Raw genomic sequence first — 26880 nt, 5'->3', positions numbered from 1 at the left:
CTCTCTGTAAAATAAATAAATAAAATCTTAAAAAAAATAGTCAATATAAAAAGAAAAATCTGGTGTTGAATCAGCAGACATGAGTTTAAGGCAACTTATTATAACAATGGTAAAGTTCTTACAGGAAAATATAATGTCAGTGAATGAACAGATAGTTAATCACAGCAGGTAAAGTATATTAAAAAGTAAACTCTAGAATGAAATGTATAATAATTAAATTGAAAAATTCACTAACTGAGCTTACTAGTAGATTAAAGATGGCAGAAAAAAAGATCATGCATAATTGAATACCATCATATAAAATTTATATAATCTGAAGAAGAGAGGGATGAAAAGATTTCAAAAGATGTAGAAAGCCTCAATGATCAGTAGGACAATATGAATATGTATAACTATAACTTGGGTTCTAAAATGAGAAGAGAAAATGAATGAGATATATTTTTTTAAATAAATGTGATTAAAGCCAGACATTGCCAAATGTTGTCCATGATCCTCACTCCACATTGAGCCTCACTACATTGTGAGGTAGATATAGATGGGTAACAGAAATGCATCACATTGGATTTGCTTTTACTATGTAATGGGGGATAATAATAACATGAGCTTTGTAGAAGAGGAGCAAGATGGCAGAGTATTAGGAGACCTAAATTTCATCTGGTCCCAGGAATTCAGCTAGATAGTTATCACACCATTCTGAACATCTACAAGCTAAACAGGAGATCAAAGAGAAGAATAGCAACAATTCTAGAAACAGAAAAGCTAACACTTTCTGGGATGTAAGACATGCAGAGAGGTGAGTCTGAGGTGATATACAAGAAGATAGGCCACAGGGAGAGGGGCTGGATCCCAGAAAATAGTAGAGCATCAGAGCACAAAATTGGAACTTTTAGAAGTCTGCTCCATGGAGGGACATCACTCCAGAGGCTAAGTGGGGGCTGGAGCCCTCACTGGGATGGGTGTGGTCTCAAGACCCACAGGGTCACAAAAAGACCAGGAGTGCCTGAGTGTGGCGGAGCTCCCAGGTGTTGGAGCAGGGGAACCACCTGCAGTGATGGAGCCAAGGAGGAGGCTCTCAGCTCAGGATTACCTTAAACTGTTATCTGAGGCACTGTCAGGCCACTACTCTTCAAGCAGGGAATCCACAACTGGCAGATCCAGGGAGACCTCCTCTCTCTCCCCAAAGAGGAGTGGTACAAGAACATGCCACAGGAATCTGCTGGGTTTGGAGACTCCAAATGGGCCCGGCCATGTACCAGAGATAAGAAGGCTCAGTCACAGTCTGGGTGAACTTGAAATATGGCTGGAAACCAGGGAGACAGGAGTGTTTGACTGCTTTTCTCTGAGGGCACACTGAAGAGTGGGGGCCCAAGCTCTCAGCTCCTCCAGGCTGGAGATTGGGAGGCCACCATCTTCATTCCTGTCCTCCATAGCTGTACAGAAAGGGTTCAGAGAACAAAAGTTACTGAGAGCAAAACAGCAAATTACTGAACATGGCTCCTGCCAAGGGTGGTGCAATTCTACCTTGGGCAAAGACATTTGGGAATCACTGCAAATCCCCCAGAAGATCAGCAAGAACATCCAGCCAAGATCAAGTTTACTTATCAAAGAATTGCAAAACTCCAGATCTAGGGGAATATAGCACATTAGAATTCATCGCTTTTTCCCCCATGATTCTTTACTTTTTCAAAGTTAAACATTAAAAAACTTATTTTTTTCTTATTCTTTTTTTTTTATTTTACCTCTTTCCTGTTTTAACATATTTTAACTATTTCATCTTATCAATACCTTTTAAAAATCTTTTTTTAATTTTCATTTTTATAGTCATATTCTCTCTCTTCATTGTATTTAACCTTATTTTTGTATACATATAAGCTTTCCTTTCTTTAAAATTTGGGATACAGTTTCTTCTAACAGACCAAATATACCCTAAATATAGCATATGACTTTGTTCTAGTCTCCAGCCTGATCACGTTCCCTTCTTTGTCTTTCTTTTTTTCCAACCAACTTCTTAGTTACCAATTCCTTTTTAAAAATCTTTTTAAAATGTTCATCCTTAAAGTCATTTCATCTCTTCATCGTGTTTACTCTTGTTCATATGTGTGTGTGTGTGTGTGTGTGTGTGTGTGTGTGTGTAAGTTTTTCTTCCTTTAAAATTTTGGGAGGCAGTTTCCTCTAACAGACCAAGATACACACAAAATCAAGTGTGTGGCTCTGTTCTATTTATCAGCCTAACCATATGTTTTATTTTCCCTTCTTTCCCCCCTGATTTTGGGTCTCTTCTGATTTGATTATTGTATATTTTTTGGTCTTGTTTCTCTTTTAGCATTTTGTTCTCTTACCTATCTATTCTTCTCTGGACAAAATGGAAAGGTGGAAAAACTCACTTTAAAAAAAAAAAGAAAAAGAAAACAAGAGACAGTACCAACTGCTGGGGACCTAATCAATATGGACATTAGTAAGATGTCAGAACTAGAGTTCAGAATGACAATTATAAAGATGCTAGCTGGGCTTGAAAAAACACATAAGATAATAGACAGTCCCTTTCTGGAGAAGTAAAATCTCTTTCTGGAGAAATAACTTAAATCTAACCAACTTGAAATTTTAAAAAAAGTTATTGAAAAGGTGCAATCAAAAGTGGAGGGTCTTACTGCTAGGACAAATGAGGCAGAAGAGAGAATTAGTGATATAGAAGACCAAATGATGGAGAATAAAGAAGCTGAGAAAAAGAGAGATCAACAACTACTGGATTACAAAGGGAGAATTCAAGAGATAAGTGATACCATAAGACAAAACAATGTTAGAATAATTAGGATCCCAGAAGAAGAAGAGAGAGAGGGGCAAAAGGTATATTGGAACAAATTATAGCAGAGAACTTCTCTAATGTGGGGAAGGAAACAGGCATCCAAATCCGTGATGCACAGAGAATCACCTTCAAAATCAATAAAAATAAGTCAACATCTTGTTATCTAATAGTAAAACTTACAAGTAGTGGAGACAAAGAGAAAATCCTGAAAGCATCTTGGAACAGGAGGTCTGTAACCTATAATGGCAGAAATATTAGATTGGCAGCAGACCTATCCAGAGACCTGGCAGGCTAGAAAGGACAGGCCTGATATATTCAGAGCACGAAATGAGAAAAATATGCAGCCAATAATACTATATTCAGTTAGGCTGTCATTGAAAATAAAAGGAGAGATAAAAAGTTTCCAGGACAAACAAAAACTAAAAAATTTTGCAAATATCAAACCAGCCCTACAGGAAATATTTTCCTCTAATCAAAGAGAGAGCATAAGAGAAATGACTAGAGGGGAACAGAGAAAATATACAGTAAGAGTCACCTTAAAGATAATATAATGGCACTAAATTCATACCTTTCAGTAGTTACTCTGAATGTAAATGGGCTAAATGCCCCAATCAAAAGGGTATCAGAATGGAGAAGAAGAAGAAGACTCATTGATATGCTGTCTGCAAGAAACTCATTTTAGAACAAAAACACCTCCAGATTTACAGTGAGGGGATGGAAAACAATTTACTAATGGACCTAATTTGCTAATGGACCTCAAAAGAAAGCTGGGGTGGCAATCCTTATATTAGAAAATTAGATTTTCAGCCAAAGATTATAATAAGAGATGAGGAAGGACACTATGTCATATTAAAGGGTCTGTCCAACAAGAATGTCTAACAATTTTAAATATTTATGCCCCTAATATAGGAACAGCCAACTATATAAACTAATTAATAACAAAATCAAAGAAACACATCAAAAATAATACAATGATAGTAGGGACTTTACACTCCCTCACTGAAATGGACAGATCAAATAAACAAAAGATCAACAAGGAAATAAAGGCTTTAAATGACACACTGGACCAAATGGACATCACAGATATATTAAGAACATCCCACCCCAAAACAATAAAGCACACATTCTTCTCTAGTGCACAGGAAACATTCTCCAGAATACATCACATCCTGGGTCACAAATCAGAACACAACTGGTACCAGAAGATTGGGATCATTCCCTGCGTATTTTCAGACCACAATGCTTTGAAGCTAGAATTCAACCACAAAACAAATATTAGAAAGAACTCAAATACATGGGGGTTAAAGAGAATCCTTCTAAAGAATGAATGAGTCAACAAGGCAATTAAATGAGAATTTTAAAAAATTAAGGAAACAAATGAAAATGAAAACACAACTGTTCAAAATCTTTGGAATGCAACAAAGGTGGTCCTGAGAGGAAAGTATAGAGCATTACTAGCTGTTCTCAAGAAACAAAAAAGGTCTCAAATACATGACAAGGATATTCACTCTCACCAGTGTATTCAACATATTACTAGAAGTCCTAGCATCAGCAATCAGACATCAAAAAGAAATAAAAGGCATTCAAATTGGCAAATAAGAAGTCAAACACTCTCTCTTCACAGATGACATGATACTTTATATGGAAAACCCAAGAGACTCCACCCCCAAACTACTAGAACTCATTCAGCAATTCAGTAATGTGGCAGGATACAAAATCAATGTGCAGAAGTCAGTTGCTTTCTTATACATCAACAACAAAAATACAGAAAGGGAAATAAGAGAATTAATTCCATGTACTATAGCACCAAGAACCATTAGATATCTGGGCAAAAACCTAACCAAAGAGGTGAGGATCTGTAATCGAGGAACTACAGAACACTTGTGGAACAAATTGAAGACAGAAAAAGATGGAAAAACATTTCATGTTAATGGATTGGAAGAATAAACATTGTTAAAATGTCAATACTGCCTAGAGCAATCTATACTTTCCATGCCATCCTGATCAAAATTCCACCAGCATTTTTCAAAGAGCTGGAACAATCTTAAAATTTGCATGGAACCAGAAGAAACATCGAATTGCTAAGGAAATGTTGAAAAACAAAAACAAAACTGGGGGCATCACATTACCTGATTTTAAGCTTTACTACAGCTGTGATCACCAAGAAAGCACGATACTGGCATAAAAAGAGACACATAGACCAGTGGAACAGAGTAGAGAGCCCAGATATGGACCCTCACATCTATGGTCAAATAATCTTCAACAAAGGATGAAAAAAATACACAGTGGAAAAAAGACAGTCTCTTCAATAAATGATGCTGGGAAAATTGGACAGCTACATGTACAAGAATGCAACTCAACCTTTCTCTTAGACCATACACAAAGATAAACCCAAAATGTATAAAGAACCTCAATGTGATGTAGGAATCTATCAAAATTCTAGAGCTAAAAATAGACAGTAACCTCTTCAGCATCAGCCACAGCAACTTCTTTCAACATATATCTCCAAAGGTAAAGGAAACAAAAGCAAAAATGAACTTTTGGGACTTCATCAAGATCAAAACCTTCTGCACAGCAAAGGAAAGAGTCAAAAAAACAAAGAGGCAACCCACATAATGGGAGAGGGTATTCACAAATACCCTAGAGACAATGGACTGATATCCAAGATCTATAAAGAACTCCTCAAACTCAACACACACAAAACAGATAATCATGTCAAAAAATGGACAGAAGACATGAGTAGACACTTCTCCAAAGAGCACACACAAATGGCTAACAGACACATGAAAAAATGTTCATCATCACTAGCCATCAGGGAGATTCAAATCAAAGCCACACTGAGATACCATCTTACACCAGTTAGAATGGCCAAAATTAGCAAGACAGGAAACAGGATGTGGAGAAAGGGGAACCCTCTTACACTGTTGGTGGGAATGCAAATTGGTGCAGCCACTTTGGAGAACAGTGTGGAGATTCCTTAAGAAATTAAAAATAGAGCTTCCCTATGACCCTGCAATTATACTACTGGGTATTTACCCCAAAGATACAGATGTAGTGAAAAGAAGGGTCATATGTACCCTAATGTTCATAGCAGTAAAGACCACAATCTCCAAACTGTGGAAAGAGCCAACATGCCCTTCAACTGACAAATGAATAAAGAAGATATGGTCCATATATGCAAGGGAATATTATGCCTCTATCAGAAAGGATGAATACCCAACTTTTGTATCAACATGGATGGGACTGGAGGAGATTATGCTGAGTGAAATTAGTCAAGCAGTCAATTATCTTATGGTTTCACCAACTTGTGGAGCATAAGGAATAACACTGAGGACATTGGGAGATGAAGAGGAGAAGTGAGTTGGAGGAAATCTGAGGGGGAGATAAAATATGAGAGACTGTGAACTCTGAGAACAAACTGAGGGTTTTGGAGTGGAGAGGGATGGGGGTTGGGTGAGCCAGTTGGTGGCTATTATGGAGGGCACATTATTGCATGGAGCACTGGGTGTTGTACATAGAAAACAAATTTTGGATCACTGAAAATAAAATTAAATTAAATTTTAAAAAATACACAACTGAACCCTACCTCCAGGAGCTGGAGAAAGAACAGCAAATAAAGTCTAAACCCAGCAGAAGAGAAACCATAAAGATCAGAGCAGAAATCAATGAAATTGAAACCAAAATAACAGTAGAAATCAATGAAATAGGGGCTGATTCTTTGAAAGAATTATAAGGTTGATAAACCACTGTCCAGTCTTATCAAAAAGAAAAGAGAAAGGACCCAAAGTAATAAAAATAGTGAATGAAAGAGGAGAGATCATAACCAACACCAAAGAAATACAGAAAGCTATAGGAATATATTACGAGCAACTCTACACCAGCAAATTTGACAATCTGGAAGAAACAGTTGCATGCCTAGAGATGTATAAAGTACCAAAACTGAACCAGGAAAAAGTAGAAAACCTGAACAGACCCATAACCAGTAAGGAGATTGAAGCAGTAATCAAAAATCTTCCAAGAAACAAGAGCCCAGGGCCAGACAGTTTCCCAGGGGAAATCTACCATACATTTAAAGAAGAATTAATACCTATTCTCCTGAAACTGTTCCAAAAAATGGAAATGGAAGAAAAATTTCCAAACACATTTTATGAGGTCATCATTACCTTGATCCCAAAACCAAAGAACCCTTCAAAAAGAATTACAAACCAATATCGTTCATGGACATGAATGCAAAAATTCTCACCAAAATACTAGCCAATAAGATCAAACAGTACATTTAAAGGATTATTCACCATGACCAAGTGGTATTTATTCCTGGGCTGCAAGTTTGGTTCAACATCTGCAAATCAATCAGTGTGATACAATACATTAATAAAAGAAAGAATAAGAATCATGATATGCTCAATAGATGCTGGAAAAGCATTTGACAATGTATGGTATCCTTTCTTGATCAAAACTCTTCAAAGTGTAGGGATAGAGGGTACATACCTCAATATCATAGAAGCCATCAATGAAAAGCCCACAGCAAATATCATTCTCAATGGGGGAAAACTGAGAGCTTTTCCCCTAAGCTCAGGAACACAGCAGGGATGGTCACTACCACCACTGTTATTCAATATAGTACTAGAAGTCTAACCTCAGCAATCAGGCAACAAAAAGAAATAAAAGACATCTGAATTGGCAAAGAAGTCAAACTCTCACTATTTGCAGATGATACGATACTTTATGTGGAAAATCCAAAAGACTCCAGTCCAAAACTGCTAGAACTCATACAGGAATTCAGTAAAGTGTCGGGATATAAAATCAATACACAGAAATCAGTTGCATTTCTATACACCAACAACAAGACAGAGGAAAGAGAAATTAAGGAGTCAATCCTATTTACAATTGCACCCCAAACCATAAAATACCTAGGAATAAATCTAACCAAAGAGGCAAAGAATCTGTATTCAGAAAACTATAGAATACTCATGAAAGGATTTGAGGAAGACACAAAGAAATGGAAAAACATTTCATGCTTATGGACTGGAAAAGCAAATACTGTGAAAATGTCTATACTACCCAGAGCAATCTACAAATTCAATGTGATCCCTATCAAAATACCATCAACTTTTTCAAGAAATGGAACAAATAATCCTAAAATTTATATGCAACCAGAAAAGACGCTGAATAGCCAGAGGAATGTTGAAAAAGAACACCAAAATTGGCGGCATCATAATTCCAGACTTCAAGCTCTATTGCAAAGCTGTCATCATCAAGACAGTATGATACTGGCACAAAGACAATCACATAGACTGATAGAACAGAATAGAGAGCCCAGAAATTGACCCTCAATTCTATGGTAAACTAATCTTTGACAAAGCAGGATAGAATGTCAAGTGGAAAAAGACAATCTCTTTAACAAATGATGTTGGGAAAACTTGAAAGCCACATGCAGAAAGATGAAACTGGAGAATTTCCTTACACCACACACAAAAATAGACTCAAAATGGATGAAAGACCTCAATGTGAGACAGGAATCTATCAAAATTCTTGAGGAGGACACAGGAAAAAAATTCTTCAACCTCAGCTACAGCAACTTCTTCCTAGAAACATCATCAAAGGCAAGGGAAGCAAGGGTAAAAATGAACTATTGGGACTTCATTAAATTAAAATACTTTTGCACAACAAAGGAAACAGTTAACAAAACCAAAAGACAACCAACAGAATGGGGAAGATATTTGTAAATGACATATCAGATAAAGGGCTAGTATCCAAAATCTATAAATAGCTTAGCAAACTCAACACCCAAAGAACAAATAATCCAATCAAGAAATGGGCAGAAAACATGAACAGATATTTCTGCAAAGAAGACATCCAAATGACCAATAGACACATGAAAAAGTGCTCCACATCACTTGGCATCAGAGAAATACAAATCAAAACCACAATGAGATATAACCTCACACCAGTTAGAAAGACTAATACTAACCAGTCAGGAAATGTTAGGTGTTGGCAAGAATTCAGAGAAAGGGGAACCCTCCTACACAGTTGGTGGGAAAGCAAGCTGGTACAGCCGCTCTAGAAAACAGTATGAAGTTTACTAAAAAATTTGAAAATAAAGCTATCCAATGACCCAGCAATTACACTGCTGGGTATTTACCCTAAAGATGTAAAAATAGTGATCTGAAGGGGCATATGCACCTGAATGTTCATAGCAGCAATGTCCACAATAGTCAAAATATGGAAATAGCTTTGATGTCCATCAACAGAGGAATGGATAAAGAAGATGTGGTATATATGTATGTATGTATGTATGTGTATGTGTGTGTATATATGTATGCATATGTATATATGCATATGTATGTATATATGTATATAATCCAGCCATCAAAAAAGAAAAAAGAAACCGAGAAACCAAACTCTTGCCATTCACAATGATGTGGACAGAACTGGAGGGTATTACACTATGTGAAATAAGTCAGTCAGAGAAGACAATTATCATATTATCTCACTGATATGAGGAATTTAAGAAATAAGACAGAGGATCACAGAGGAAGGGAGAGAAAAATACAACAAGATGAAACCAGAGAGGGAAACAAACCATTAGAGACTCTCACTCTCAGGAAACAATCTGAGGATTTCTGGAGGGGAGGAGGGTGGGAGGGATGGGTTGGCTGGGTGATGGACATTGGGGAGGGTATGTGCTATGGTAAGAAAAGAAATATTTAAGGGAAAAAAAGAAAAAAGAAGAAATTGAGGTTAACAATCCCCAAATTTAGTGAAAAAATTCCTACTTACATATTCTGTAGAATGACATGGTCACTTTTTTTAAAGTTAAATTGGATATTTATTAGAAAATAATTATTTCAATAAGAATATATCTATAATCAGTGTAGACTTTCCAAGTTTACACAGCACTTTTTCCTCATCTATAGAAAAGAGAGCTTGGCATTCTGTTTTCACTGTACTGATTAAAGAAACAAGTTCAAAGAAGGTAGGTGACTTTACATGACCAAATGCTGAGAAGGCCCAGAGCAAGGCTGAGGGCTTTGACCTCCATGTCAATATCCTTTTACACATGACTAAGCTGTCCACCCTATGCTGTTAGCATCATTCTTTAGCTGGCGCTGGCTAACCCTCCTGAGGAGGTGCCAGGAGGCACTGATGCCCAGCAAAGGTAGAAACTCATGTGAACTTATCCATCATATCTACCCTATCATGGAGTATTATTACCTGGTGGATATTTTATAGTATCCTCATGCAAGCACAAAGTAGTGAGTGTTAATGTCAATATTCCTATGATTCCTGAGTCCATGTCACTAGCCTCCCTGTCCAGCAGCTCTAGCAGTTTCTGATTTTGCAGGAAGTCATCTAGAAGAGAGTTAGTCTTAACTCCTCTTGTGTAATAATCATCCAGTCATTTCATTCTTCTTAATGCTTAGTAAACTCCCTTCCTTTTTTTTTATTGTGTTATGTTAGTCATCATACATCATTAGTTTTTGATGTAGTGTTCCAAGATTCATTGTTTAAGTATAACACCCAGTGTTCCATGCAATACATGCCCTCCTTAATACCCACCAGAAGGCTCACCCCCTCCCCACCCTTTTCCCCTCTAAAACCCTCAGTTTCGGGATGCCTGGGTGGCGCAGTTGGTTAAGCAGCTGCCTTCGGCTCAGGTCATGATCCCAGCGTCCTGGGATCGAGTCCCACATCGGGCTCCTTGCTCCGCAGGGAGCCTGCTTCTCCCTCTGCCTCTGCCTGCCATTCTGTCTGCCTGTGCTTGCTCTCTCCCCCTCTCTCTCTCTGATAAATAAATAAAATCTAAAAAAAAAAAAAAAAAAAAAAAAAAAAACCTCAGTTTCTTTCTCAGAGTCCATAGTCTCTCATGGTTCATCTCCCCCTTCAATCCCCCCTTCACTTTTCCTTTCCTTCTCCTGATGTCCTCCATGTTATTGCTTATGTTCCACAAGTAAGTGAAAACATATGATAATTGACTCTCTGCTTGACTAATTTCACTCAGCATAATTCCCTCCAGTCCCGTCCATGTTGCTACAAAAGTTGGGTATTCATCCTTTCTGATAGAGGCATAATATTCCATTGCATATATGGACCATAACTTCTTTATTCATTCTTCAGTTGAAGGGCATCTTCGCTCTTTCCACAGTTTGGTGATTGTGGTCTTTACTGCTATGAACATTAGGGTACATATGACCCTTCTTTAAACTACATCTGTATCTTTGGGGTAAATACCCAGTAGTGCAATTGCTGGGCCTTAGGGTAGCTCTATTTTTAATTTTTTCAGGAATCTCCACACTGTTTTCCGAGTTGGCTGTTCCAACGTGCATTCCCGTCAATAATGTAAGAGGGTTCCCCTTTCTCCACATCCTCTCCAACAGTTGTTGTTTCTTGCCTTGTTAATCTTTGTCATTCTAATTGATGTAAGATGGTATCTCAATGTGGTTTTGATTTTATTTTTCTCTGATGGCTAATGATGATGAACATTTTTTCATACGTCTGCTAGCCATTGGCATGTCTTCATTGGAGAAGTGTCTGTTCATGTCTTCTGCCCATTTTTTGACTTTTTCTTTTAAACCATCCATCACATATGTGTCTGTTTTTTGACTCTTGTCCACAGACTTTGTTTAAATATTTATTATTGACTTATGTTTATAAAATAGTCAAAGTCAGACCAACACTATTATTAGTTAGCTAATTAATCAATGAATCAATATAGTCCATATGAAGCATTCATTGAAATGCCTAAAATGTGGTAGGCACAATGCTTGATGACAAGTAAGCAAAGATGAGCAAGATACAGTTTTGCTTATAATGATCACACAATTTATTCAGAAAGACAGACATACAAAGACTAGAAAGACAAATGCAATTCCTTGTGCAAATGCAGAAACGAGGCACATAGAAGGTATAGGTAGTGCAGATTCCCATGTTATCAACTCTCTTTGGGGTGCTACAAGCAATGCCACCTCATTAAGAGAAGTACTTCAACTGGGTCCTAAAGAAAGGTTGGAGTTTAAAATTGCAAAAAGAAAAAATAAGGAAGGAAACAGTTCATCTGCGCAGAAGAACAGTGTGAGATGTGAGACAGAATGTATGGAAGACTGCAAACTATCATTATTTAGAAAATATTTAAAAGTCAATTATGTGGTTTCACTTATTTGTGGAGCATAACAAATAGCATGGAGGACAAGGGGAGTTAGAGAGAAGAAGGGAGTTGGGGGAAATTGGAAGGAGAGGTGAACCATGAGAGACTATGGACTCTGAAAAACAGTCTGAGGGGTTTGAAGGGGTGGGAGGTGGGAGGTTAGGGGAACCAGGTGGTGGGTATTAGAGAAGGCATGGATAGCATGGAGCACTGGGTGTGGTGCAAAAACAACAAATACTGTTATGCTGAAAATAAATAAAAAAATAAAATAAAATAAAAGACAATGTGAAACTGAGAATTTCTGAATAAATTGAAAGGTGTTGGCTTAATTCAGGTATTTTAACATTATTGTATGAACTATGAAAAAATTTTATGAAAATGCTTGCAAGATTATATAGACATTAAAATTTAAAGTATTATTACATATATGCAATGCCAAGAAGGATTTACCTAAAAATAGAACACTGTTGGTGTGGAGGAATTTTGTCTGGCTCCTTTTACAACTTGATAACTATTCCCTGTACAGGCATCACCACAGTGCTGACCATGACCACACTCAGCACAATCGCCAGAAATTCCTTGCCTCGTGTGTCCTATGTGACTGCCATGGACCTCTTTGTGACAGTTTGCTTCTTATTTGTCTTTGCTGCTCTGATGGAGTACGCCACCCTCAACTACTATTCAAGTTGTAGAAAACCAACTACCACTAAGAAGAAAACATCGGTGAGTTCCAGTAGCAAAGATTTTCTGGAAAAGTAGTGGAAGGAGAGTTTGTAATAAATGATCATTATTCCTTGGATCTTATGATATGTTTTATAAATAGCTACTTCAACAAGTTGTCAAAAAAACAAGATATTCTGAATATATGAATATGACCCTAATGCACCTCTTTAACTTCACCTACCAGTGACATAGATTGATGTAATCATACCTCAAAGATTGCTCTTAGCTAAGGTACTCTATGATGCAGATTTCCATAGAAGTTTCCTAATTTTTTTTTCTGTCTTTCTTGTAGTTGTTACATCCAGATTCCTCAAGATGGATTCATGAGCGAATAAGCCTACAAGCCCCCTCCGTATGTATAGCCGTGAAGGTGCAAATATTTCTGAGAACTCTTACTAAACTAAGATTGAATGATATCTTAACTGTTTTTGTATGCATGTATTGAAGAACAATGAGCAATGTACATAACCCCACAAAAATTTGTATACTTTTTAAATATCCAATTTGGAAAATAAAGGAAAAAAAATAATCATCATCCTTCTACCTAGGGATTAGCATATACATATATATTCTTGTTTTTTAACTCAAAATACATGATGAATAAGTTTCTGTCTTATAAATATTATTTTATAGGATCATTTCAATGACTGCATTATATGTTCATGATTGATGCACAGACAATCTTGGCTGAATACTGGGCTAATTCATACCTTCTCACTTTGATACATATCCTTATCACTGCATTTTTGTATAAACCTGTGACTATTAACTTAATACAAATTCCTAGAAGCAAAATTGCTGGACCAAAAGGGTTGCATGGCTCCATTAGCAGTATGGGACACCCACCACTCAGAACTCTCCCTGTATTAGGTTTGATAGCCAAACAAAAATATGGCTTCTGTAAACTGTTCCCTTAGCATTTCTTTGATTATTGATAAAGTTGAATATTTTGCTTATTTATTTTTACTTGCATTTCTGTTTTGGTGAATTGTTTTTATGTCTTTTGACTTTTATGAAAAATTTTTATATAACTTTTTTGTCTTTTAACCTTTTTAAAGTAATGATCTGCCAGTTATTTATACTATATATTATGTATAGTGTATCTTATATAACAAAAAACATATTATATAGTCACATATCAAATAGTTAAGGATATTAATATGTTTTTTATTATGTAGTTTTATTTCAGTTTTTATGACAATGTTGTCACTGTTATTTCTTGTGCTTTTTCCCACATGCATCGTTTTAAATCTCCTGTTGCCAAATCTATCAGACTTCCCTTTTGTGGTCTCTGCCTCTTGATCAGAATGATTAATTCCCCCTCACTTTCTTTTGAGCACTTACTCTTTTGGACACTATGTTCTAAGTGTTTTCATGTACCAATTCATTTTATCCTCATAACAACCCCTTCTACTGATGAGAAAACTGAAATACAGTGAAATTAAGCTCTATAAATATTGGTTAAGTTTCAACAATTCATAATATTATTATTTTATTTATTAATGCATATGGATTTTTAATATGTGGATTGAGGTAAGAATCTAACTATTGAAAAACTGAGAAATGTTTTAAAAAATCTGATGTGACCTACCTTTTTATTATGTAACAAAATTTATTTGTAACTACTTGCATCCCTTTATACATATCAATTCACTAATTACACTGAATGTTTTATGCACCCCTCATATGTGGTTTTCTAACTGCTGATCAATAATTTATGTTTAGTGCATTTTAACATGCTTTTCCAGGGAGACTACTTAGTTATCTGTACTCTGCAAGTGTATTATTTTAGTTCTGACAGAAGGTGAGTGGTGAAGCCACTTTTACAGCTGTGGGAAGCCACAGAGAACATACAGATTTGCCAGCAAATGCTCCCAAATAGTAACAGACTGAAAAGTAATGGAAAAGGTTTGAAGTGGGGATGTTGTAACAGAGACAAGTCAGAACAAATAGCCGGAGGCCCAGAAAGCACATTTCACACACAGCCAGGGGGCTGGGAGTGGAAGAAGAAGTATTGACATCTTTGGTATAGAAAAGATATTGCCAAAAGAAAGAATTTTTTACCATAGAGAAAAAAGAAATTTTCACAAAACTGTAAGAATTGTTTTTGGTTTTGGTTTTTTATTTTTTAAGAGGGAAAGTGTGAGGACCTTGATGAAAGTACATAGAATTACAATTCACAGAGAAAGGGCTCTAGGCCAGGTGAAAAGACACAGAGATCTTCAACAAAAGTTCATAAAGCAGCCGAATAAAAAGGGAGTTTTCCAAGGTTGGATGATAATTGTCCATGTCTTCAAAGAGATTCTGAAAGATCCACAGGGATAGTCTAGTTAAAGGGCCGTTCCCACTAACATCTATAGAGATGGGCAGCCTCTGAGCAATGAGGGACAGGAGCCAGGCCTCACTAACAATCATGTGTGCACTTTGGGACAAGCTGTCTGAACATTTCTGTGCCTCAGTTTCCTAACCTGTAAAATGCAAGACTAACCATTCCATATGTACATGCCACCCAGGAAGCATAACATTTCCGGGGAAGTCATAGGACTGCACTGTACAGGTAGGCAAAGCAGGAGTGAGTCAGGTCCTGCTTGGCTGCAGATGACCTTGAGGACTCATTAATTAAATTCCCCATTTTGAGCACAGTTTGAAACTTTTATGACAAATGAGAGGTATGCATTTTAAAAAGTATTGAAGTAATTTAACATATGGCTTTTTAGGGCTCTTAGCATCTAAGTTTTTTGCAATATTATAAAATGCAATTAGTTTTATTTCAAAACAGTGAACTACAAAGATATAAATAGAACTCTCTTAATTATTAGATCAGGCTTGTATATATTTCAACAATCAAAAATGAAGAAGGGAAATGGGGATTTCTCTTGCCCCCAGAAATCTTGCTACTTATTTGCCTACAGCTCCTCTTGTCATCCTTTAGATCTCTAGGGAGCTTTGCCCACCCCCTCAGAAACTTCTGATGTCTTTTCTGCATCAACATCTTCCTTTAGGCCTGTCCTGTCAATAATGGCCAGCTTCTCATCTCTGTGTCACTACACAGCACAAAGTGTTGAAGAAATGAAAAATGACTATCTGATTGAACACTGTCCAAACACACATGCAATTATTATTTAATAAAGGCAGATTTTCCCAAATGAACCTTGCCAAAAAGATGCATTCCTCAAATGCAGTGGACTACTTTTTTTTTTTTTCAGCAACCACCCACCACCCCAGTGATTTTTATATCCACTCAGAGTTAAGAATCATTAACCTAAAATGTGTCCACAGTAGAGCCTATAGAACAACAAAGTTTTTGTTTCTGTTCATTGCCTGGAGTTGTGGAGGAAGGTAGAAGCCTGTACCATGACACTCCTGACTGGCCCTTGGTATGTGTGGCATACAATTATTATCGATTTAATACATAACTCGTAGCTATTTGGAAGAATTCAAACAAGTGTCTGAGAAATCAAGTCTATTTAAAGCCACTTTCTCTTACTTATGAGTGAACATAAGCCATCTCCTCTCCATTGACTTTTCCACATCAGTAGGAAAGCCTGGGAAGCAGAAAATAAAAAATTCCAATTGTACACACTTTTGGCTGTGACTCTTGATATGACAAGTGGTGTCTGACCACCACACACTGAAAGCTAATTTTTTTAATGTAAATTACATGGAACAAGAAGATTCTCTCATCATTCTTATATAGCATAGTTTTTACTATTTACTAGTTAGGAAATAAGAAATTTATCTCTCCACATTTGAAGTGTCCTCCTTAACATTTAAGGGATTATATGCAATATGTACATATTTACCCTCAATCAATTGAAAAGTAGCCAGAACAGAGACTTGAAATACATATCTGAAAATGTTCTCAACCTCCCTCATCAATAATCTGAGTTATGCAAGTTTTGAAAACTTCACCATACTTTTTTGCATTAAATTTGCAAATATAAAATTGGCAGACTGAACTCTCAAAGATCAAACTGTCCAGTACAAGGATGTGTGGGAAGGAGCATGACATTATTCTCTTTATCTAAAGGACAGACATAACACACATCTATTGCTTGATTCATCTCAGGTTGTTCTTATTGCATTTCATGATGATTTTTGTCTTGTTCTTGTTGTCTACAGAACTATTCTCTCCTCGACATGAGGCCACCACCACCTGCAATGATCACTTTAAACAATTCTGTCTACTGGCAGGAATTTGAAGATACCTGTGTCTATGAGTGTCTGGATGGCAAAGACTGTCAGAGCTTCTTCTGCTGCTATGAAGAATGCAAATCAGGATCTTGGAGAAAAGGGCGTATTCACATAGACATCTTGGAGCTGGACTCATATTCGCGGGTCTTTTTCCCCACATCATTCCTGCTCTTCAACTTGGTCTATTGGGTTGGATACCTCTATCTCTAAATGTTGCTGTAGTGATGAGTGAAGAGCAGTAGGTTTCCCTCTTTATCTTTCACCCTCCCCAGACCAGTAGTGACCGACTGGAGTAAGAAGGAAGGACACTGCTCAGTTTATCTGAAGTTATACATTACCTATGAGCAGTACAGGAGTACGTGGCAAATATTTCTATTATGTATTTCACACTTACACACATGCGTACTCACACACACACACACACACACACACACTAATTGCGTTTTAAAGTAATATTCTTGCTAATCCCTTATTGAATCTGTAATGTGGTGTTGTTTATGAATGGTTTCAGATATTGGAAGCAATTGCCAATTATCGTTGCCAAGAAATCTGTAAAAGGTGAAAGCAAATATCCAAGAAGCTCTCTCTTGGGCCAAGACTCCCCTTCTATAACTTTCCTTCGCAGCCCTTGGAGGTACCAGTGCCCACACTCGTGGAGTCACTGCTTGCTGGGACATGCTCATGCTTGACCTCAGGCCCACATTCCCAGGCATCTGAGTTCAAGTGTGAACTGCAGTGAGTTTTGACCCAGTTTCCTCTCCTGTGGCTTCATTTACTCTGGTACCATCATTGTTTCCTAGCATTCCTTTATCAAATAATATCACCCTAGGCTTGCAAGGGTGTATTTGCATCATCTACAAGTTTCCGGTTGAGAAAAAAAATATGATTTTCAAAATTCTCAAGTTGCTGAATTCAATGATGTTGATTGTCTCTGAACATCAGTTACTTCTTTTTTCCAAACTACTGAGAATCAGCAGTACATTGAACTTTGGGACTAGTTCAGCTGGATTAACTTTGGGACTAGTTCAGCTGGAGTTCAACATTTTACCTTAGTTGGGTCTTACTAGACCAAAATACAACCCCAGAGTATGCATTTTGCTTATGTTATACTATTACAGGGTCAGTGATTAACTTCATCTTGCAAAGACAGATATATACCATTTACAAGACTTTGTCTTGAAAGTGTTTTCCAGAGTGTAAAAGAAATGTAGATAGAATTTAGAAATATTTTAGGGAATATTAACTTTCAAGTCAAATCAACCTTAGTTGCAAAAACAAGGGCAATGGCTATCATCAATGATATATTTTGATGAACAAAAATTATTTTATACTTTGAAATATGAATATGTAGCAAGATCCCAAAGAAAAAAATGCCCTGAAATTATTACTCTTTTGATATTTTTATAACACAAAACTAACTTGCTTCTTGATGTTAGTTCTTTGTTATAACTGGATGCCAGTATGTACTTCACAAAACTCTTCAGAAGTTTCCCACCATTTGTAGGAAAAAAAGTCCCACCAGTTCATTAATAATGCTTTGGCATTATTAAAATTTTGGTACTAAAATTTTGGTACCAGTAGCTCTGTGCTTCTCACTTTTCTCACCCAGAAAACTGAATTAATTTTATTGGAAACCATAAAATTTTATTTTAATAATCTATTATAAATATAATTATTACTCAGCAAAAAAGGTAAAGTAATATACAGAGAGAATATCTAAAAGTACTGATTTCACACAATTTATTGGATGCAGACCAGATAGAGAGGCTAGAAAAGTAAAATTAGATGAATCTGTTTATTTTATGAACATCATTCATATCAAGTGAATGCAAATATATTGGGATACAATCACCAGTTTTCAAGGACTGAGTCCATATATAGTGTGAGATATTCAAGCCCATTGCTTTTCTTCTTGTCAACTCCCTGCCTTTTAATCTGATAATTGCTACATAGGCCACAAGCCAATTCGGTTCTAGCTAGCAAATTCAGCTTAAAACATAAAACAACAATAAATACTTGGGGAGAAATAGGTTGAACCTATTGGCTTAATAAAATTTCTATTCTACTGGAGAATTTCACCTTCTAGCATCCTTGTTCTGTCTCTCACGCATAAACCACCCTCCCACATCTGGCAGTGATGGTCTGGAGGCACTATGACCAAAGGAATTGCTCCATGTCCCACCAAAGCACTGAGAACCCATGGAAGGTGGCCCAAGGTCAGTCTTCTTCAAACATAATTTTCAACTTTATGAATTTATAATATCTAAATATGATATGAATTTATAAATCTAAACATGAAAGATTTTAACCTGTTATGTCTTTTAAAAAGTTCTGGAGGGAAATGAATTTTCTAGTGAAATTATTCTGGAAGAAAAATAACCCATGAACACTTTTATAACATAAGTTTGGTCCAATTTTACCTTAAAAATGTTATTAATGCTTCTTGTTTCAAAGCCACTCAATATTCAACTTTCATTGGCAACTCTTACATATATATAAAACATACCAATGACCTGTTTTCTGAATCCAACCATTCCTTTCTCCCTGACTTCAGTCATTCTGCTGATCTAAACATACTAGTATATCATTCATTTTCCATGAAGGGAAACTTTCATCTCAAGAGAGTCTAATAGATGTTCACTCACAAGGTGTAAAATACATTCCTGCACAAATAGCAATCTACCCACAATAGGTTCTAACTATAAAGAACTCAAACATCCTCTTAGAACACATTAATGTCAGTTTCTCTACAAGATTCCCTGTTCAAGTTCTCTTTATCAATTTCAACTCCTGAATGAGCCTTCAGTCCACAATACAGGAGGGTGGCATGTACCTCATGCAGATGCAGAACTTAGGGGCTTGTCTATTAAGTATGTATGAGTTTACCTTTCGGAGAAAGGAAGAGGAGAGGCATAAGAAGAATGTGAGGGAAGTGTATCACTCTTAAATTGAAGAATTCTCCTTCACCAGTATGCTTGGTTAGTACGGTTTGTGTGAGGTGTACAGATGTAAGACTGTTCTGCACAGACCCAGCACCCTTACATCTCTGACCAGCTTGCTTTGCATTTAGACTTGTGAAATGTTTTTGTGTTTTTGTGCAGCTGGTGGGGAAGTTGTCTGAGTGACTGGTATTCTAAAGGTGCTACTGTGTTCCTTACTTTCAGAAATACTGTAAACTGGAGAAATGAGAGTTCTGTATTTTGAAAAGGATTTCTAATTTCTTACCACTGTGGATCATACTTACAACTGTGACTGTCTCTCCTTTAAGTTGCATCAGGCTGAGAGGTAATGAGAAGGCATTTCACATAAATGGAATTAGATAAAAATGCCTCTTCAGAACCTAGAAAATACAGTTTGTACAAAGTCTTAACACCAATGATCAGAGGAGAGAGATTCTCAGGTACTGGACAGAGAAGGAAAGTGTTATTATAATTTACTCTGGACCCAGCCAATACTGCCCCCAATTTGCCCAACATATGCCTTACAATAACACATAAAGCTTAAATCATACACATCTTATCATTTTTTTCCATTTCCTATGATTACATATATTTCATGCCAGGTTTTTTTTTTATTGTTTATGAATGGATAGAGACAAGACTTTCATTTTTTATGTGCCAAGCAGTCTTATCCTTACTTGTATTTCAGATCTGTCAAGAACACAGTTTTGTGGCTTCAGTTGGAAAAATGATTGTCCTCCATGGCAAACTACTTTCAGGCTACATAAGAAAAATTGTAGCCAATCTAAAAGTCAGTGACATAGTGCTTATGATGAGATATGAGTGTCCACATAGAACCTTCACACCAAGTCTTTTTACCTGGCCATAGCTTGCTGCAGTAAAAGTGTCTAGACAAATTTTTTGCTGCTCTGCAAAATATCACACTCTGCAAGCAAAGGTGGGTAATTGACAAACCCATTTTGCATTAAAAATACTTGCTACAACTAGGAAGCAATGGGGCACTCTTTATCTAAAGGGCTAGAAAATAACACAAACAAAACCTCTTCTTCCTTAATCATTTTTATCTTAGCTACCGATAACCGAGAACTTTCTGTGATTTACTTTGCAAACTTGAAGAATTATAACTGGTTTCCAACTATTATACTTCTCACTATATGAGATCAATGTTCTTGAGACACAAAGCACTTTGAAATCTCTCCATAATCTTGCAATTGTCTGCTTGTTCTCAGTTTATGAACTATATGCATATGAAGTTTCATTCTCGATTTCTATAAAAAAGAAAAGTTAGTGAGTGACTTGAGATAAACATAGGTATAAATATACGATGAAATGTTTATGATTAGTATTGGGCTTCAGAACACTATTGTTTTTAAAATATTCAGAAAGGTATCTGGAAATAAGGAAGGGAAACAATCTGCAAATACACTGTCATTGTAAAATTCACAATTTTCTCTTGAGTCCCCTTCAAATTGTCCTAAATTGAGGAGGTGTGCAATCTGTACATGTTTCTTTCTCAAATTTCTCTCAAATTTTTCTGTAGGAAACATTCAGGTTCACACGTTTTAGAAGTACCTCTACATTGTATAATAACATCCAAAGAACCAAAAAAGAACAGTTTGGGCTAAATGAAAAATCCCTTCTTATATTCATTCTTAACTTACTTTTTACTTAAAAATAAATTTCTATCATTATAATGAGAAAACATGTATATGGTAAGATAACAGGATAACAACCTAGCCATTCATATCTCCGGGAGAATAAAAACTTGGCTTTTTTTTTAAGAGTCTGATAGTCTTTAAGACTAAAGACAAGAGCATTTTGACTCCTCCTTTTAAAATTTCTTCTGATTACAAGTTAGCAATTCCAGGCTATAAGCCTGATCTAGTTCTAGTAACGTCAAAAGAAAGAATGTCCCCTACCATTTTCCCTTTAGTTAAATGATGCTTTGGTTTTTAATGTTGTCATTAAAATACCTTAACCCTCTTATTACTCTGCTCACATAAAAAACAAACTTTAGACTAGTTTAAATCAGTGCTAAAATTAGTTGAACAGTCATTAACAAGTTTTCAATGTTTTAAGCTATCCAGGAAGGGTTTTCAGATAGTTTAACTTAGGAACACAAGCTAGAAAATTAGAAAGACAAAACACACAGAAGTGCGCACATGCACACACACACGCTCATACACACTCCCGTACACACACATACACATACACAAAGCAAACACTGCTTGAATGCAACATGCAGGTAATTGAAGGAAATATAAATTGTCGTACTTGAATTATTCAGATAATTACCTACTTTCACCATTTCACTTTTCAAATTTGTAACCACAACACAATTTTCCCAGCCCAGTGGAGCAGCTCCACAAAGTGAGGGTGATAAATGTTCCTGCAGGGAAGAAAGGTCCTTTACATCTGTTGAAAAGTTTAAACTCAACAGATTGGAAAGAATAGTAAAGATTGATTGTCAATAATGAAATGCCCCAGATGGAGAAGGTAGCTGCTATCTTTTCCTCTTTTGTAGTTGTTTGGAGTTTCTTCTTTGTATTTCCCCTAATCAGTTATTCACAAAAAGATTAAAGTTCCCAATTTCCATTAAAATGTAGAAGTCCTAACTCAGTTAAACTGACTTTCAGGAACAAATGATAAGTACTTTGATTTGGTTAGAATTTATTATAATAGTTTTTATTATGTACTGTTCATATTTATAGGAGGAGAAGTTTGAGGGGGGTCAGTTGTCAACTGAGTGAAAGCCCATCCATGCATAGAACAAGAGTTTAGTCACTTCAATGGAGAGATCAGACCACCCCAACCTCTATCTAGCCATTACTATCCCCGCCAGTCCATCTACTATTTAATTAACATGTCTCGTTCATTTAGCCCCTGAACTGGTTCGTGCTGGGTAGCCCTGGAATCTACAGAAAATTTTTAAAAAGAAAACAAAAACAAAACAAAACAAACCTGCATTCTGCAGTTTCAATCCAGTTGTCAGATAAGAAATGACAGAAAATTCACGTAATTTTCTGACTTGATTTTCAAATTGTGAGCCACATGGGGTAATATTTTAGAAGAAATAAACTGTCACCATCATCATCATCACCATCACCATCACCATCATCACCACCATCATCACCGTTACTACTATCAACACCACCATCACCATCATTATCATCTATATCCTTTTTTTTGTTCCATACTAGTCCTTACCATTGATCCAAAACAAAGGTTTAATTTTTTTTCCAAATCATAATGAAATTATAACTTAAATTAAAGAGAAAATGGATAAGTTTCATTTTAGTTTAAATATTAAATGCGCAGATCTTAGTTTAAAACGTTGTTTTCTTAAAACATTTCCATAACTTCCCTGTGTCCCTCCAGTTCTGTCTACCCTTCTTCAAACAAAACTTGCAATAATTCCCTAGGGTAACACTCTACCTACTTTTATTTATTGGTTTATTCTGAGTTTTGTGTCTCACTTGACTTTTTTTATTCTTTTTCATGAAGATAACATATGTATTGGCTAAGAACTTTTTCCCCTAAAATGGATGCATCTGTGGACACCACAGATTTTCTTAACCCAAAGGGACAATCAATATGCTTCATATTGTACAATTTGGGTCTGGTCTTTGATTCCCCCAATCAGTCTTGAGATTTTTACTTTGAGATAGAAATAGACACAGGCAAAATAATATTGAGTAAATTTACAGTGTTTACTATTATAATTATCTGTTTAGAATAACTATGAAAACATTGTAAAAGATACTTCTTATTATTCTTGCTCTTCAAAATGACTAATTTTGTGCTAGTGAACAATGTTTACATGCATATATTTGTACTACTACATGATATGTTTTTCTTTACAAGCAGCTCCTGGATTGAGTGAAAGGGTCATTCTTCATGAGTGCATTTTCTATGGAAGACTTCAGAAGAGTAATAATTTTCAGGGATTGGGCCTGGGTTGTCTTGTAAGAAGCAAAGGGCCATCTTGTGTTCACATGCAGTGATGTGTGTATTTGTGTATGTATGTACAGTGGTAAAACTGGAACAACGTATTAATATGTGTATTACTCTACCCATCACCCCAAATGTAGTTGAAACAAGTAGAAAGGACCACAGTTTCCTAGTGGTAGCATCTTAGCTTACTAAGTGTTTAATTAAGGAAAAAGGAGTGTGGGGGAGAGAGAGAGAGGGAGAGAGAAACTCATAATCTCTACATTTTCTGGAAATGTGGGATCACATTTTCTCTTAAAAAAAAAAAACAAATTTAAATACATGATCAGAAGTTTGTTCTGAGTTCAAACAAGCTTGTCTCCTACTAAGAACAACTGATCATATTTTTTACTTGGGTGCAAGTATGAGTGATTCCTTGGTCATTTGTGTAGGTGGTCAGTATCATCTGAGAGCTGGAAGTAGTTCTCAAGACATAGGTGGTAAACAGACATACTCATACTTGTTTAAAACACAGCTTTCCAGTACAGCGTGATTAAGCATCCATCAGGTCTAGTGTGAACAATGCGATATAGGAATTAGCCATAGTGCATGGACTGCCCTCTCTTTTTGAAGCTTGTGTAGAATGTTAAACCATCTTAAGTCCTGGGAGATGCCCAGGCGGAAAGGAAGGGCAAAAGCCAGGGGTGTGCTCTCTGCCTCAATAGAATCCTTCCTGCTTGTGAAGCCATCCTACTCTGTTGGGAGGACAGTAGAGGGATTCCAGAGTCTTAGAGTATCTTGGAAACAGCTCTGAGCACAGTGCCGATGAGGTTGGCCCCAAGAAGGTGTTCACCCTGCTCAAGTGGGTGCACCCACCTTTCTCCAGCAAGTGGACCAAGGACCAGGCCAGGGCCCTGCCCTCACCAAGTGGCCTCCAACAGCTCCTGCTCCCCTATCATCACACAAAGGCCTAGAAGCCCTGACGCCCAGTCTTCGGGCCATCTTGGGCCATTCTCCACGGTCCCAAGATGGTAATGAGGTCCCGTTGTCCTCCTCCCCTCTGTCAAGGACGTAACTCCCTGCTAATCATGCAGCTCAGCTCGTGGTGTCCTAGTGAAACGAGGGCGCACTAGCGCCCGACGTGCCTTGGCGACACGGGCGGCACCGCGCCCCGCTTCGCCCGTCTGGTCCTGCCGCACCCTCTCGGCCCCCTGCCCTGGGCCAGCTGGACCTGGTGGCTGGGCCACCCTCTGTATTTGTATTTGGATTCCTACGTTTGTACTTCTAATACAAATAAATGCACATGTTGTCAAAAATACTTGAGTCAGGAATGAGCGTTTTTCTGGTTTGGGGTGGCCTATGAAGAGACTCGGGAAAGGCAGGCTTGGGTGGAGGTCAAGGGTGCAGTTTTATATGTGGGTCCTTCCCATCAGAGAGGCATGGCAACAACTGCTCTTTTTCGAGGCTCAGCTCCCTGCTCAGCCCCACACAAGGACAGATTCTGCAAATGTTGAAGGGGGGGGGGAGGTTAATTGTCTTCTCTGGCAGAAAGTTTGTAAGAGGACAGTGTCCAAAGGAAATGCCTTCCTCTTCCACTCCAGCCAAAGCCCATGAACAAGGATTTCAAGCCCACCCTTGGAAAATAGGAAACCTCACTTCAGCCAAGCCAAGGCAGCTGGTGCCAGCCTCCAGGGCCTCACTTGCAACTCAGGAATGGATTAAATAGTGTGGGAAGGGAACATACACCTTCTATGGTTCTGGAGAAGAGGCCTGGCCACCTCCAATGTCCAAACACTGGCTCTGGGGAAAGGTATTGCATCCCCACACTAAGTAAAGGCAAACCTTCACAAACAAAAACCACAAACCAATTACAGCTGCCAGCACTACAGGCTGACAGAAAATTTGTTCTCTAATCCATTTGAACTGAGCACATATTACTGAAAATGAACAACCCCAGATCCTCTAGCACAACTACTATGACTTCAACAAGACTGGGCTCTTCAACAAGGTGACACTACTTCTTCTTAGATGGGCACTCTGCTGGTGGAAGGTAGGGAGAGGCTCTGAGACATTTTCTACTACCTCTGCATGTTTCTCAGTCCTAACAAAGGACTCAAAATGTGACATTATGTTTTCAGAAGTTGATTAGACTTCTCCAAGATAGCTAGTCTGGTGTTTTCAGCAACTACTACCTCTGCATGTTTCTCAGTCCTAACAAAGGACTCAAAATGTGACATTATGTTTTCAGAAGTTGATTAGACTTCTCCAAGATAGCTAGTCTGGTGTTTTCAGCAACTGCTTCTATATGTGCTTTAACACTGGTGAACATTTCATATTCATTAATTGCTTCCTCTTACTAGAATTGTCACATTCTCTCTGGTCTGTGGCCAAAGTTGCAGGTCCCCTTTGAGGAATTATAACAATAGCTGTCATGTATGTACTATAAGAACTTTGCACACTCAGTCCTTCCAGCACCCTGCGATGGAGATTCTATTTTTGTCACCATTTTGCTGATAAGACAACTGAGATGTGGTTAAAATAACTTGCCCAACACTATAAACCTAGAAAAATGCAGATGAAGGATTTAAAGACTAGAATGTGACTTTGAGCACTTCAAAGCTCCTGCACTTAGCCGCTACATGCTGCCAGTTGGTGTCTTGAAAACCTTGTTATTATGGAGTGAACTTCTGAGACAGTTCTTTTACTGCAGTAGCCATTCACTTTTTAATTAACTTAAACACACTTGTTTGGAAAAGAACATCTCTTTCAAAGGGACATCTAAAGAATGTGTTAAAATAGCACACTGAGATGATCTGTACTTAGTAGGGATCCAATAAAAGCAACTCTCAACTAAAAAGTCATACATAGAATATTCATTCACTTGATTGCTTGACTTATAATTTAAGAAGAGAGTTCATGTTCAGGCGCTAAAGCTACCAGATGCAGAACTAGAACTCTAGATAAAAGAGAGACTACCTAAAGTCTCAAGATTGGGGACCCTGAGACTTGGAGTGGCATGTTTGAACTTCTCACACCAAATGCTTTTCTGAAAACCTTTCAATGACTTTCTCTGGGCTGTTAGCCTCAATGGTCCAGACACAATCAAGTGTCATCCAAACATAGGC

The 26880-nt window shown here is 37.2% G+C and overlaps 1 protein-coding gene across 2 annotated transcripts in view; it reads left to right on the top strand.

Annotated features, from left to right (window-relative positions):
* Positions 1–25051, top strand: part of GABRG3 (gamma-aminobutyric acid type A receptor subunit gamma3) — a 96173-nt gene extending 71122 nt beyond the window's left edge. The window contains exons 3-5 of one of the 2 annotated variants that reach the window (XM_082736023.1): positions 12475–12671; positions 12964–13023; positions 16794–25051. In XM_082736023.1, coding sequence (XP_082592149.1) covers positions 12475–12671; positions 12964–13023; positions 16794–17075 — 539 coding nt within the window. In that variant the 3' untranslated portion in view covers positions 17076–25051. Of the gene's footprint in view, positions 1–12474; positions 12672–12963; positions 13042–16793 lie in introns of both variants that reach the window. The other variant, XM_082736022.1, reaches the window with a different exon arrangement.
* Positions 25052–26880: the final 1829 nt, after the last annotated feature.

Source organism: Mustela nivalis, assembly GCF_964662115.1.
Source record: "Mustela nivalis genome assembly, chromosome: 6".
Lineage (NCBI taxonomy): Eukaryota > Metazoa > Chordata > Mammalia > Carnivora > Mustelidae > Mustela > Mustela nivalis.
This window is presented reverse-complemented; position numbering and strand designations above follow the sequence as displayed.